This window comes from Triturus cristatus, chromosome 8 (assembly GCF_964204655.1).
Source record: "Triturus cristatus chromosome 8, aTriCri1.1, whole genome shotgun sequence".
Lineage (NCBI taxonomy): Eukaryota > Metazoa > Chordata > Amphibia > Caudata > Salamandridae > Triturus > Triturus cristatus.
Window position 1 is genome coordinate 1,451,805,402 of NC_140591.1, and position 15,316 is coordinate 1,451,820,717.

The 15,316-nt window shown below is 46.4% G+C and overlaps 1 protein-coding gene across 2 annotated transcripts in view; it reads left to right on the forward strand.

Moving 5' to 3' along the window:
* Positions 1-15,316, forward strand: part of GAB2 (GRB2 associated binding protein 2) — a 480,907-nt gene that overhangs the window by 384,506 nt on the left and 81,085 nt on the right. For both annotated transcript variants that reach the window (XM_085623240.1, XM_085623241.1), the window contains one exon: positions 156-375. In XM_085623240.1, the coding sequence (XP_085479366.1) occupies positions 156-375 (220 nt within the window). The remainder of the gene's footprint in view (positions 1-155; positions 376-15,316) is intronic.

Consider the following 15,316-nt stretch of genomic DNA (forward strand, 5'->3'; position numbering starts at 1 on the left):
CCCAGCCTCTTGCCAACCTCACAGACAATGAAAAAATATTGATGTCATATAAGGAATTACGTTTTCCAAGATAAATTCCTTGATGTATGTTGAGTTTTCACCATAGTCCTGTTTTATTCTTTCTCTTACTGATGCTATATAAAATGTCCCCTTAGTGAGCCATGGTCCACGATCCTCCCCTGCAGAGCTGAGCAGCTCCAACCAGCTCTTACTGCGGGAACGCAAGTCTTCAGCTCCGGCGCACTCCAGCCAGCCTACGTTGTTTACGTTCGATGCGCCTTCCAACCACATACACCAATCCACACTGTCGGCCAGCGCCCCACAGGACTATCTCTTCCTGCACCAGTGCATGAGCAGAAAAACTGAAAACACAAGGTAAGGAGTTTACTCAGGTCATACTCAAGAACATGTCCATCTGAGGTTGTGGATTTCCACCTCTTTAAACCAAGGATAGAGTGGATTGATTTGTGTAGCTGCTTCGGCTGATTTAAAACAATCTGCCGTGATACTTAATATCGGTGGTTTTTGTCAGTCTGAGAAAAGGCTAGAAACCCTGAATGTAATGATTCGAATGAAGTTGGTCTTCAAGCTGTAACCGTAATGCACTTTTGGGGAAATAACACAGTTATAGGCATTTAAGATGTATGTATGGACATTTAGGGCTTTATGCAGTATTAGATATGTTTTTATTTTGACAGAACTGAACCAACAACTAAATGGTCTGCTGACCCCAGTTTTATATCCCAAAGGGATTTTATCTCTGCACTTTATCTGAAAGGCAAAGCCATGGAAAAGATTCAGACAGACTAGATGATATACATAGAAATGATTCATAAATGTTTGATCCGAACGATTCATGTGGAATATGTCCACTCACATGTAGTAGTTTCGCTGGCAGGACTTTGCCTTGTAAAAAAAACTACTCAAGGCTTGCAACACATTTACAAATAGCATTTTGTATGTTGTGAACAAGTCACTTTATTCTTCGCACTTCAACATGAGTTGATTCCAGGATTACTGATTTTAACATGATTTTAAATTTGGCTTTCAAAAGGTGTATGGTTCAATGTTGACCTGTCCTCCTTCCACCAGACCTCGTAGGTCAAGTGAAGGACTAACATCAAATGTTTGACGGTTCTTAGGATCTTGCCACTGCTGCGTACAAAATACCAAATGGATCTGTACTGGGCGTCAATTCTTTTTTTGACATGGCTACTGCAGCAAAGTCCAGGCTGGAGCATCTACAAAGACATGTAAAAATGTAGAGGATCCCAAAAATAGGGACCCGGAATATGGTTCAAACAGAGAAAGGTTTATCACCTCATATCAGTGGTTCCTGGTGGAGGAACACATTTACAATTTTATACCTATTTTTAATGTCTTCATGAGAAATGGGCTGAATTACTTTGAAAACTGGGTCATCTTTACTGCTGAATTTTAAACCATCACATTATACATACTGTCGACTTTATATGTAGATATTGTCGAATGCATCATGTTTATAAATATCGGAGATGAAACTCATACTCATTAAATAACACTCGTGCCCATTAAATAATAAAACTCATACTATTAATCTCTCAATTGTTATCCTAGAGAGAGACCCTGTGGCACTGTCAAGAGCTAGAAGTAAGCACATATTGTTATCCCATTGCCCTTTGTTAACTTTATTAGCTGCTCTCACACCTCCACTAGGTACATCATAGTTTTTTCAACCTGTCCATTGCAAACTGCGAGCTCCACTTGACTATCATATGTCAACTATAAACTTGCCCTCACAATATCTAGATGTGTTCTATTTTTAGGTCTCGCCTGAGACAGCGCGCATGCACTTCTCTGCGAGACATTTAGCTAGGGCTTTAAATTCCAAACACACGCTCGTGCGTGTGTTTTTTTTATCACTTGCTATTGGATTTATGTGCTGTCTTTCTAAGAAAGCAATACCAAAGGGAATGATGGATGAAGCGTTTGAGCAAATCAAACACTCACCCCCAGTCAACTGATCTGGGTTTAATCCATTATCATTCTTTAGCTCACTCCACCACCCCAGTTCAGACATGGCCATATGCAAATCAGTCTGACCCTGTGCCTCATGGAAACAGTCCAGCCCGAACTGCCAAGCCATGTCTTCCCTGGACCGGAAACAAGCATCCTGGGACCGGTTTCGGGTTCATAACCCTCATCTGCCAGGCTATCTTGAATCCAGTGGCAAAGTGAGCAAGGGACCCACGTCTGGGCATACCCTGCCAACTTAGGGTCGAACAAAGCAAACCTAGGTCCTAGGATGCTTGTTTCCAGTCCATGGAGGACCTGGCTTGGCAGTTTGGGCTGGACTGTTCCCTTGAGGCACAGGGTGAAGACTGATTTGCATATGGCTGGGTTCAAACTGGAACGGCATGGTGAGCAAAAAACTATGGATTTAGGCCCAGATCTCTGTACTGGGGTGAATGTATGACATTGTTCTGCATTCTGTCCATCAACTGTTGTTTTTGCATTGGTCTTTCTAAGAAAGACAGCACGCAATTGGCCCAAGGCGGGTGTATGTCCCGCCTTCTGTGTCCTGTGGCCTAGGGTCCTCGGGAGCGAGCAGCAGCGCGGCCAGGTGCCAGCTGACTACTTCGTTGCCTCAAGCACTAGTCAATGCCAGCTCCTTCACCACGAAAATTCACACTTTTCTCTCTTCAGTGGTCAGTCTCTGTTCCTTCCGTTTTTTTTGTGAATGGGCAGTGTTGTAGCCCTCCTGCCAATGGCAAAGCCTGTCTCTGACAGCTTACCATTGGTCAGTGCCATTTTTCCACCCTACTAACGTGCAGGGCTTTTCCACCATGCTGCCACCACTCCCTGCCTCCACCTTGCCACCGTCCATTCCATCCAACCCATATCAAGTGCCTTGTGCTTCCCACAAATGGAACAAGCCGTGTTTACATATAGTGCTTTATATCTCCATGCTTGTCTTTCCTAAACTCAGTTCATAACAGATGTCACAATTACCATTGTAAATGTACTCAATGCCTCGATCTCGTTAGTATTAAAGAGGGAGTCAGCCCTGCAAGGAATAGGACTTGTGGCGTACAGGTGAGACATCTGTCAGCAGCAAGAGTGTAACTCTGAGCTATCCTGAAATCTGTGCCCCCTTCACAGGGCCCCTTCATCCTGCCAGTGTCCAGACTGCTCTTGCATTGCAGCCATAGAGTCAGAGTCCATATGCAAAGCCCTCGCTGTAGTGCTGAAGCCAGACAGGGCCTAGTCACGTGATCCCCTCCTGTCCGCCCCCAGACACACACACACCCATGCCCTCCAATGGAATGCACAGGTAGCACCTTCTTTGCAAACAGTCTCTTACCACTGCCTTGTGGGAGGCACAGGGTGCACCTGCACTGCAAACACCGGCTCCCTTTTATTTCAAGAATCACAGGGGATCGCATGGCGCGTGACACCAAGCACCGTCTCATCTTCAGAACAGACGCCGCCCCTGCCTCAGGCCACGTGCACCCATTCACTCCTTCCACCCAGAGCCACAGGCCTGCGCCACAAAGCACGAGGACCCCCCACACTTACTTGATGAAGTAGATAACCCGCTTCGGGGTGGAATCCATCTCCCAGCCAAGTGGCAGATCTACGGCACAAACAGAGAGAAGAGAGAACAACAGAGACACGTTTTAAAAAGCGATATATACAGCCAGGAGCACAGAGAGCAGTGGGGAAGGGATGGGCGCAGTGAGAGAAATCGGTGAGGACGAGATGCGTCACCTCTTCCCCATGCGCAAGTAGTATCTGCGTTTCCACCAGAGAGGCCCGCGCACCACTCAATGCCAACCTGGTGCAGCCCTGATATTGCAGATCTGGGCCCGCACACTACTCTCCAAAAGCACCTCTATCCTGACCTGCAGCCTGCTCGCTTTTCCACACTGCTCTGCCAATGCACCTCACTCCTGGCTGACAGTGTTCGCCGATTTGTATTTCTGGGATGCACTCACTCCCCCGATACTGACTAGACTAGAGTAGCCATTATATTTAAGTGCTATTAATGACAATAAACAGCTCTGCCAAAGCAATCCAACCCTCCCTTGAAGACCCCCACACACAAAACTCTGGCGACACAACTTCACCCGCACTCTCTCTGCTTTTTATCACCGCAAACTCACACATGGCTGGACCAGCGCACCTTCGAGCCAGACATGAGGCGCCCCCGCTATCGCCATACATGGACACACGCAGCTGTCGATGCTCTCAACTCCTGCCGTAGAGCACCTCCTGCCACCCGAATACTAGAAGCAGGCACAGCTCTGCCAAGCCACCTCCGCCCTGCTGGGCTGTAAATAAAAGGAAACGCTGCTACACTACAAAAGAACCAAGAGAGCTCAAAGTGTGTAGAAAAGTAAAGGGCATATATTTACAAGACTGTACAAAACTGATATACAATAAACAGTTAGATGCAACCTGGCCACATGCAAACTATTCATTTGAATTTGTAAGGAGAGTTTCCTTAAGGCTGTAAACGGGGGTAATGGGGAAGGGGAAATTGGTCCAGGTGCGGTAGGGGGTAGCGTCGACGTTTCGATCTGGCTTATCAGCAAAAGAGGGACTTTAATACCTCAGCTATGCGGATCTTCCTCCGGACAAGGGGAGGGGTGAAGTGAGCCTCATCAATCTTGCAATGCTCTATTGGAGTCCAAAACCTGGTTACACCAATGCCCGTAAAGTGGCAAGGGCCAACTAAGGACAAATCCCGTTATTCAGTAGATATAAACCATGGCGGTGTTGCCCAGACCATCCATGGAACGTAATATTCAGGCCCGTATGTGTGCCAAAAGTTTGCTGAATGGATCAGGCAGTCCAGGGCACAGCGTGATTTTTACAACTGGAGATGATCTGATCGACGTCCTTACTCCGTCGCAGTAGCTGCCAGATGGAGTAAGGACCTATTTATTGGATATCAGTTTTGTACAGTCTTGTAAATATATGCCCTTTACTTTTCTACACACTTTGAGCTCTCTTGACTCATATATATACACTTGAGCACTCCTTCGCACACGTTCCCTAGAACATTTTTCTACCTTCTTGACCCTCTAATGATTGTTCCTTTAAATGACTAAATAAATATATTGTAATAATACCTAGTGATTTTTCTGCACATTTATTTTCACGATTTACAGATGTTTGGAAGCTGATTAATGAAAGCTCAAATAAGTTGACAATTCTTTTAATCTAACTCTTCCTTGAATAATTGGTCCGGGACCATTGTTTCTTTATAATAACCGATACCCAGGTCCAGGGACCATTTGGGAATATCCCATTGTTTATAATGACAGTAAAAAAGAGGCCCCGCAGGCCACGGAGCATATATTACCCCCTCACAGGGGAATGGATAGGAGGTGCCGCCAGGGACTGGAACACGTCACCAGGAATCTGTGAGACTCCATGCTAAGTGGTACACAGCCACTGTTTTTTCAGTTTTGGGGGGGCTTTGCAACTCTGCTGTGGCTTAAGGACGGCTACACAGGCTCTTCCACAGTGTGCGTGGCCGCTCCTTCCCCCATCTTGCTCCAAAGCTATGGAACTCACTGCCTATCGAGCTATGGATGGTAGCTGCTCAGGAAACTGTTAAGAACATGGATATTTCCCAATTAATTAACATCTATTCATACGGATCCCTGCTCAGCACAGGTGTTCTAACTGTAGTTCGGCTAGTGCTGAGAAGCTTAGGGTAGCCATGCACTTTAGAAATTTGCATAGTATAGTTTTACTTGGAAGGCCGAGTCCTTCGCTGTCCGTGCAGCCTTTGCTGTAGCGCACCTGCGTCTAGGAGATTAGAGCAGAGAGCTAACACTGCACCGTGTATACAAAAAAACATTTCTCTGTTTTCTACCAAGGAAACCTCAACGAACAGCGATACCCTTAGCAGCTTTTAAAAAATATTCATCCACGGATTATTTTGCCACACTTTTAAGAACCCCTCTCTCTATTTATTCAGAAGGTGTTTCGTTAATGTGTGCAGACCAAAATTTCAAAACTTAGTAGCGATATACAAGTTAAAAATGCCAATTCTACTACAAATCAACTTTACATATGGCAACATTAAGGTTGCTAGAGAAAGTAAGGGCAGTTACAAATATCTACCGCTAGGGACTAGGAAACAGGATATACTGTGCTCCTAGTGCAGAACTTTGTTAGTCACGCAATATGCCAGGTCACTACACTGTAAATACATATTTCAGAAAGTAAATTAAAAGCATAAACTTCTACCCATTTGAAGGTGGAAGCTTGGGATTTCATTTAAAAAACCCATGTGCGTTTTACCTTGAACCCACACATTAGTAATTGGATTTAAGACTGCAGTTTTAATGTTTAATAAATGACCTGTGCATTCATTCATTACTTTCCCCGGATTAGCGAGGCAGTGGAATAATGGCTATTAGGACTGGCTAGAAGGTGAATGAGTCGAGTTGGTAGTATACCACTAGGAGCGGTACACAGAAGGCAGGATGGGCAAGGAACAGTAATAAACCCTGTGCTGATCCCTCTCCATTCACAAAGTCTGTCTGCAAAACACATCTCCAAAGGACTACTGGAGGGCGGCTAGTTTCATTCACAAGAATATGTGGAATGACTCTGATTCTTTGTGAGAAACATTTCGTTTTTGGGCCAAGAATTCCCCTTCGCAGTAGTATTACATTTCATCCTTTAACGGTTTTGCTCGATTTTTGTCATTTTTTTCTTAACATGTGATCTTTTTACTTTACTTGAACTAGGTGTGGACATTAAAAAAACACAAGCATTGCATAGCCAATAGGTCTCACCTTTGGGACCTTATAAGTATTTAGTTATGCAGCAGGTCCCAAACGCTAGACCTATTGGCTATGCCAATGCTTGTTCTCATTTCAGTAGCCTTCCACCAAAGCCTTCTAACTGTTCCAAACAATGGGGATAAGAAATAAATGTGTTGCAGGGGTTCCTTGACAGAAGCTTATATGGGCACACCATCTGATAATCCAGGACCCAAGTCCAGCTTCTTCTTTAGAATAATCAATAAATAGAGATATTCTTCATGCCCAAGCTAACCTTTTGATCCATGTAAGTGGTAATCGCACCCCCTGCGCTATCATTTGTTATCATAGAGCATTGTTGTATATCCCAGGGTGAAATGTGGGATTCCAGGCTGATCAAGCCAGTTGTGTGGGAAGGTTACGCGGAAAGGAGGGTGCACACTTTATTAATTCATTGGGCATCTATCTCAGTGAGGTATCTAGCTTTCCGTCCTTCACAGCGGTCTTGAAGATGATCTTGCTTACAGAGGTCATGCCCAGATCTACAATTTCTCTTGAGATGGGCCCATTAGGACGCACGAGTCTCAAGCCCTATCCTTCATTAGCAGGCTCCAGCTAGAGGTGACCTTTGCAGCCACAGAAGAGACCATTGTAACTGTTTGTACCCTTCGGAGTCTATGGCTCTTTACAATGTTTATGCTAACCTTTATTGTTACTAAGTGGCAGTCGGGTAACATACAAGACATAGAAACACCTGAATAAAGAAGAAATATACAAATCTTGAGACTTAACATATTATGACCTTTTCAGGTCAGACCTCGATAGGGAATTTTGATTTTGATATGGTGAATAATATATATATTGTATTTAGAGAGAGAGAGAGAGATTATTTAGAGGTGGGAAGTGAGACAAGAAGTCCAGGGCTCGCTGCTTTGTCCTCATAGAGCCTTTACATTAGAAAAAGTCTCTGTTTACAGGTACAGAGCACTTGATGTGTGTGTGCTATTAAAACCGTTGGCTCAGAGCCATTGCTGAACACGTAGTGCAGTTGAATGCTGGCCATGATTAAAATATGCAGCTGTACAACAACAGGGTTACTCATAGCGAAAGGTACCTGTGTCGATATGCATTTACATATTTACATAACAAGGAACATGGGTTCCATAATCAGATAAAATGTATTATTACCCAACGACATAGGCGTTTAGCTCCATATGTAATAAGAGAAAGACCCTTTAAGATCAGTCTAACACAGGACACATGAACACAGAGCCATGTTTGTATGACTGTATTTCAAGAGCATGTCATTTCATACATAGCCTCATAGAGTGACGTGGTGCAAACGAAGCAGTGCTAAGTGCGAAAATGGAAACGCATGCAATAAAATGGAGACCGCTGTTATTTAGAGAGAAGCTTTAACCCTCATAAAACAACACGTGGCAAGCTAATTTGAAAGAGCCCATTTGCAGCATGAAACTGTGGTGGCAATGGAAGGACAAGAGCAGACAGGGAGCCTCGGCAACCCCCGGCATTTCTAAAACCAGAGCTCCAGGGTAATCCCGGGTGGTGCAGCTTGATTGATACCACAATGTCTTCTAACAGAGAATGCCCTGCAAACCCTGAACTTTGGGTACAAATCCACATTTTCTTAAATGTATATGGTGGAAAATTCAAGAATTTGTGGTTCACAACAAAAGTCCTACCATCCAGTGTTCCCACATTTCTCAAATATAAACTGCACCTGACGTGTGGGTGGGCCTATCACATATGACAGGATAGGCTGAGACACACAGCACGTGACTGACAGAAACAGTGCTGTGAAAAGGTCAGTTTTTGCAAGGTTTGACAGCTGCAGTCTTCTGGGTTGTGGTTGGCGGATACCCAGGTAAACCTACCAATGCCAGGCTGCCACAAAAGCTGCTCTTGCAAGTAATTCACTAGCCTTGGAGACTTCGTGGAAAACTGTAATGAGCCATGATTAGTAAGGTCAGTTTTTAATCTAAAGGTAGGAAAAGGTTTGTGTAAGTGATGTGTGGGATGTCAGTTTATCTAGCAGGGGTAAGATGTGTGTTGTTTGACAGTGTGACATCAGTGGGAAGTTACAATTTAGTTGAAAGAGATTTTTTTTATTTACCTGGCCGGTTTTGAGAGTCCCCGTAACAGGCAGGCTATGTAGCCGGTCAGGGTGGATATTGGAGAAGATACGTGGGTGGGAAGGACATCGAAACAAAGACCGGTTCCGGGTCCATCTCCAGGAAGACCCTTTGCTAATTGTATCCTGGGAAACGTCTCCTTCACCCAATTGTAAAGCGCGCTGATACCCTACTAGGGTCAAGTTTGCGTCATATAAAACTTTATAAATAAAAATAAATCTCCTCCCATCCTTCCACTTTTTCTTTAATTCCCCCACAATGTGCACCTCCACCCCCAGTCGTATCATGGAATCTGTGAAGTCCCACCACACGCTGTCGGTCAAATGATCTGTGCTCAATTTAGAATGTATAAACTTGTATGGTTTGTGTACATACGGGCCCAGGTGTGGCCTATAGCAGGATGCCGATCTTCACAGCGCTAAGAAATTACCACAATCATCACAGATAAAAAAAATGACCTGCCGGGTGGGGGAAAAGGTTTTGACAGACGACGAGGCAAAATTATTTATGCATTTAATTTTCCCTTGTGGTCGTCTGTCAAATCCCCTCCCCCCCCCCCCCCAACCCGGCCCCACCGCTCTTACCTTCACGGGCTACAGCTGCCTCTATAACAGGCAGAAGCCTGTCCCAAGGGGGTTTTGGAAGTAACTGACTCAGTTTATCTCAAGACATCCTTTCTAGAGCCTCTCTTTGATGACTTTAGTTGGGGGGGGGGGGGTGTTGGGGGTTGGACGGCACTCTGCCACCTTGGCATGGGCCTACCCAGGGGCACAGCTATTAATGGTGCATTCTGTGCAGTGGTGCCTAGGCCCATAGTGGAAAGAGTCTCAGCCTGCCCTGCACTTAGGTAAGCATTTGAAAACTCCTATTTTGATGTGCCCCTGCCTCCTGCCTGCCTGTGGCCTGGCTCCCGGTTTGTTCTGTCGGGGTTAACAGGCTGTGATCCATGCCCGGCAGGTTCTGACCCATCGGATTCTGAGCCATTGCATGCGAGGGGGTGTATACTTGCAGAAAGAAGCTGTAAGCGAAGGCTTCTGCCCTTTGGTGAATGAGCTGATTTGTGATTGGCAGACTGTAGAGGCAGTCATCAGTCGACCAATTACACAGCAGCTCAGCGCACGAGAGCACGTTAAGGGACGGCGTGTTAACACTAGCACATAGCGTAGCTCACCTTGCGAAACGCGTGGCACCACTGAGAAATTCGTTTTCAAACTCCTAGAAGAAAAAAAAGTTGTCCTTAAGTTTCATGGTCTCAGCTGTCCTTTGGCAGAATAAGCACATTCTCCAATATATTCATGAAATCCATACAGCTGAAGGGATAATTATAGGTTTATGCAGTGGTGGAATCTAAACCCTTGACTATTGCTACCGTCCAGCTGGCACTGGCTCTCATGGGAACCACCGACTATAACGTGCGGATTCAGTCCTTGGCCTTTTCATTGAGACCAGTTCTACGAATGGGGTCGTTCGTGCAAACGAGGAGTCCAGGAGTGGCCTTGTGACTGTAAACTGTTCTTGGGTTCCAAACCAGCGCACGCAATGCACAGCACCACAACACGCCCTACAGCAAACCACCTGCCTAAAGGCGATTTGGTTTTCAGGGACCCAGACCAAATAAGACTGAAAAAGATAGAAAATGGAAAGATAGTTCTATTAATTAATGTATGAGCAGAACACTGTGTGTACCTTAAATAATATGTTTGAATTCTGGCATTGCCCACTCAGCCTTTGATCCTTGTGCGGTAGATAAAAGGAGCATTTGTGAGTTGGGCAATTGCTGTGTATGTGATTACAGTGCATGATTAAACAACAATTAATGCACTGTTCGCCTGATCCATATGAAATGCAGTGTTGAGTCACACCCCTCCCTGCAGGATGGGCCCTGCCTGGGAGCCTCCTGCTGGTTAATGGACTGCTGGAGAGAGATTGGAGGATCGGAGAGTGTTTAGGAAGGGAAGACAGAATGCACGCGCTTCACAGCAGGCACCTGGCAGAGCTGTGTGCATGTAAAAGGGCTGCTCTGTGTCTAAACAGCCGAGAAAAGGACAAGGGAGCCCAACTCACGAAGGAACCTGGGTGGGTAAATTATTGTCAGAAACAATGGTTTCTGTGGAATAATAGAATCATATATAGATAATAAGGTGCACAATCGCAATGGAAGGGTTACAATGATGTAAGAGGGCGAAGAAACCACAAACACCTATGATTTTGGTTTGATAAAATCGTATTTTATATTTCACAAACCAAATTCTATATACAATCAAAAAGAAAAATGTGTGTAGTGTCTCCAGTGAGAAACAGGAACTTAAAACATTGGTGACATAATTGTGACAGTGTTTTACAAGGTTTCCGAGGTATTCAAAAACGTCGACCATTTAGCTACACAATATACAGCAGCTATACACAATAATATGCACTGTTAATGGTTCGCTTTCTTTTGTTGCTGCCGACGTTTCAACCCTATACTTGATCTAGGGTCTCATCAGGACCTATGGATTTAGGGACATCTAGGAAAAGAAAAAATAATGAAATAAGCATATGGCCCATCTACCGGCACAAATGCGACCAATTGGATAAAAGGTCAGAGCATAGCGCATCAACCCTAATAATTCCTTCCTGCGCACATTTTTGGTGCAAATCACAACTGGATTAACTTGTGCGCTGGAAGGCATTATTAGCATTGATGCGCTATGTTCCCATTTTTAACAGAGTTCCTCATCACCGTCTTCATACACGTCTCTGTGTATCATCAACACAGTAACAGTGCTCAGCTACTCACAGAGTGCCAGCCTTCACTCTCACTTGGGGTAAGGTTTCCTTAGTGTTATCATTAGTACAGATGGCCCTTACAGCACCTCTAACATCTTACCTGCCGTCCCTATACTTAATATTCTTCTCTTTGTTTTTCTTCTCACATAATCGGTACCCGGCTGGGTGTCCTTGTGAGTATCTCGTTTTCCTCTTTCTCTATCACCCACTGTTGGCACGTACACCTCACGCGGCTGCGCAATCTACCCGTCAGGTACTCTTGAGTTTTATGACCTTTTATCCAATTGGTCGCATTTGTGCCGGTACATGGGCCATATGCTTATTTCATTATTTTTTCTTTTCCTAGATGTCCCTAAATCCATCCTGATGAGACCCTAAATCATGTATAGGGTCGAAACGTCGTCCGTAACAAAAGAAAGAGAACCATTAACAGTGCATATTATTTATATTGTGTATTGACTTACTAAATGGTCGACGTTTTTGAATACCTCGGAAACCTTGTAAAATACTGTCACAATTATGTCACCAATGTTTTAGGTTCCTGTTTCTCACTGGGGACACCACGTACATTTTTCTTTTTTATTGTATATAGAATTTTGTTTGTTAAATATAAAATACGATTGTATCAAACCAAAACCATAGGTGTATGTGGTGTCTTCGCCCTGTCATCATTTTTTAACCCTTCCATTGCGATTGTGCATCTTATTATCTATATTTGATTCTATTATTCCACAGGAACCACTGTTTCTGACAATTCTGTGTCTAAACAGCAGCACAGAGCTTAACTGACCTCCAGGAACACATGTGCATCCTTTGTCGGTGCTTTGAAAGTGTGTGGAGTATTCCCAGATAGTGACCTGTGTCCTGTTGAAGGTTGTGTATATCCCTGTGCTGCGATCTATGTGAATTTATTCAAAGTGGTGTATTGGCATCTCAGCCTGTAGGAGACTGTTAATCCCCCAGAGTTGGCAGTGCCATGGGAGAGTTTGCATACATTTGTCATACTTCAGTCGCACATGAGGCTCTGTATAACCCATCAGACTGAGGTGACTGCACGTGTGAGGTGATGTACAAGGTACTGTTAGTCCTCTGACTATCGGAGGTTCTGTCTATCCCTGCATGACTTTAAGTGACTTGTATAGTAATGTCTGAACTCCTAGCCTTTCGAGATGGCCGCCTCTGTGTTGAGGTGGCTGGAATTCAAAGAAATGTGTGCAAAGTGCGTTCAAATCCTCCTACTTTGAGGGTGTTCTTTCTGTTTCATGAAAGATCTATGATAAACGCCAGTTTATTCCTGGTGGCTTGTTATTGGTGCAGCCATAATGGGTGCACCAAGAACTTCAACAACGTTTGTTAGACAAGGGGACTTAAATCCATGCAAATCGCTCGCATCAGATAGTTGTGTTAAAACTACATTAAACCAGAGTACTCCCTACCATTTGCCTGTCCCTACATATCGCCCTCTGCATCAGACTGATGCTCCACTTCAGTGATTCTCCACTCTTGGCGCTTGGAATACCTCTCCTAGAACATCCTACTCTATTAACATTGTAGACGCCTAGGTCAACGTTTTGACCCTAAGGGACACATCAGCAGCTAATGGAGTTGAGGAGGGGAGAGGAGTTGGCCTAATGGCTAGTGCTCTCGACTTCGGACCTGGGGAACTGGGTTTGAGTCTCGGTAATGACGCTGAACATCCTGTGATTTTGGGCAAATTACTTAATCTCCCCGTGCCTAACAAAAAATGAATGTGTGTCCTCATGTAACGTAACTGGTGCTATGTAAAGCGCTCTGATACCCGATTGGATTCGGGTCCAGTTCGCGCTATATAAAACTCAGTATTGTCTGGAACCAGTGTTGTTTAAATAAGTTAATTTATTTAAGTAGAAATGACAACACACCATACGACAGGAGTTCTCCGTGCAGGTTGCTAGCTGGAACATAAATGTCTAACTGTGAAAACATAACTGTCAACTGTCACATTTAGAACGTATCAGCTGAGAACATTCCAGCTGATGTCCTAACGAGGCTCGCGTGAGGGCAGGGACCCACGAGAAAGAGGGAAGGATGCCTATAGTAGGAAGGCAAGATAAAGATAGGAAGGAACACGGGGGGACGCTAGGTGGCGCGCTAGCGAATGGACGCCTTCTTGTAGGGCTCCCGCAGTCCGGCGCAATTAATCCGTTAATTTATCCTTTTGGGCGCATACCTGGGAGCCGTCCTTGGAGTCGCGGGTCCAGTTGGTGGTCGAGAGTAACTGGTCCGGCGTAGAGGGCCCTGGCTGCTGGGAGACCGACGCGGGACCGCCTGCAAGCTGCGGCGGGAGCGGAGCTGGAGGCTGCCGTGCTGATGTTCCGGATCCAGCCGGAAGGCGAGGCCGAGGCTGGTGACGCGGTGCAAGGCCGCAAACGGCAGAGACGATCCGGGAGGCCCCTTGGAGCTCATGGTGACCTGGCTGGCTGAGAGAAGCGGATCGGACGGCCACAGCGACGGGTGAGGGTCCGTGGGGGGCTGCTCCTCTACCCCCCCCCACCCCCTGTCCCCCGAAGTGATTGCGAGGCCTGTGTGCCTGGGGCGGATCTTGTGCCGGCTTGTGGTGGTGCGGGGCCCCTGAGGGACGGCCATTGGTGCGCACGGCGGCGGCGGAGGCATCGATCTCTTCCCTCCCTCCTTCCTGGGGGGCCGGGTGAAGCGGAGGCAGTGCCAGCTTCGCGGTAGGCCCGGTGGGCTACGGCTGGCGTCGAGCGCAGACGACACCTGGAACAATCTCTTTGGGCTTGGAGTGCTACCCCCCCCCGGGCCGGAGGATCGCTGCTTGAGCCCCTTTGCTCGCAGAGTGGTGTGTTTTTGCCGCGTCCGTCCTGAGTGGCAGAAGTGACACTGGCACAGCGGTGAGGACGCATCACTCGAGACCTGGATGCGGTAAGGCCTGCCAGCATTGAGTGACGAGCACGGGGATCCCCCTGGACATCTGGAGCGGCGCAGGAAATAGCAGTGAGGGATCGTGGGGAGACGGCGTGGGGCCCACACCGGTGGTGTTGGAGAGCTCTGCCCTGGCACAGAGATGGGCAAGACGGACACTAGACAACCCAAGCTTTCATTTGCGGCTCCTAAGAAAGCATTAACGCCTGGGGAGAAGTTGAGCCCTCCGGATGGGGCGCCCGAAGCATCGGGGGGAGCTACGGAGGTGGCCACGAGTATACAGGCAGTGCTGTGTGAGGTGCGCCAAGGGTTCGCGACAATCGCGGACAAGGTGGATCGCCTTTCGTCACGTATGGATGCGGTAGTGCACAAGCTCGATGCGCACGAGGGTCGATTAAAAGAAGCGGAGCAGCGCATATCGAACTCGGAGGATGCGGTGACCCAACACTCGTCGCAGCTATCTCGAATGGATAATCTCCTACGGGTCATCGCCGCTAAGAATGAGGATTTGGAAGCGAGGAGTAGGCGGAATAACATCCGCATCGTGGGTATTCCGGAATCTACCAATGTGGGCAAAATGGAGGAGTATGTCGAGAAGATGTTGGTGGCGGCGATCGGCTCGGAGGTTTTTTCTGCACACTTTATCGTGGAGCGGGCGCATCGGGCACTGGGTCCCAGACCGAAGCCAGGGGCGACGCCTCGGCC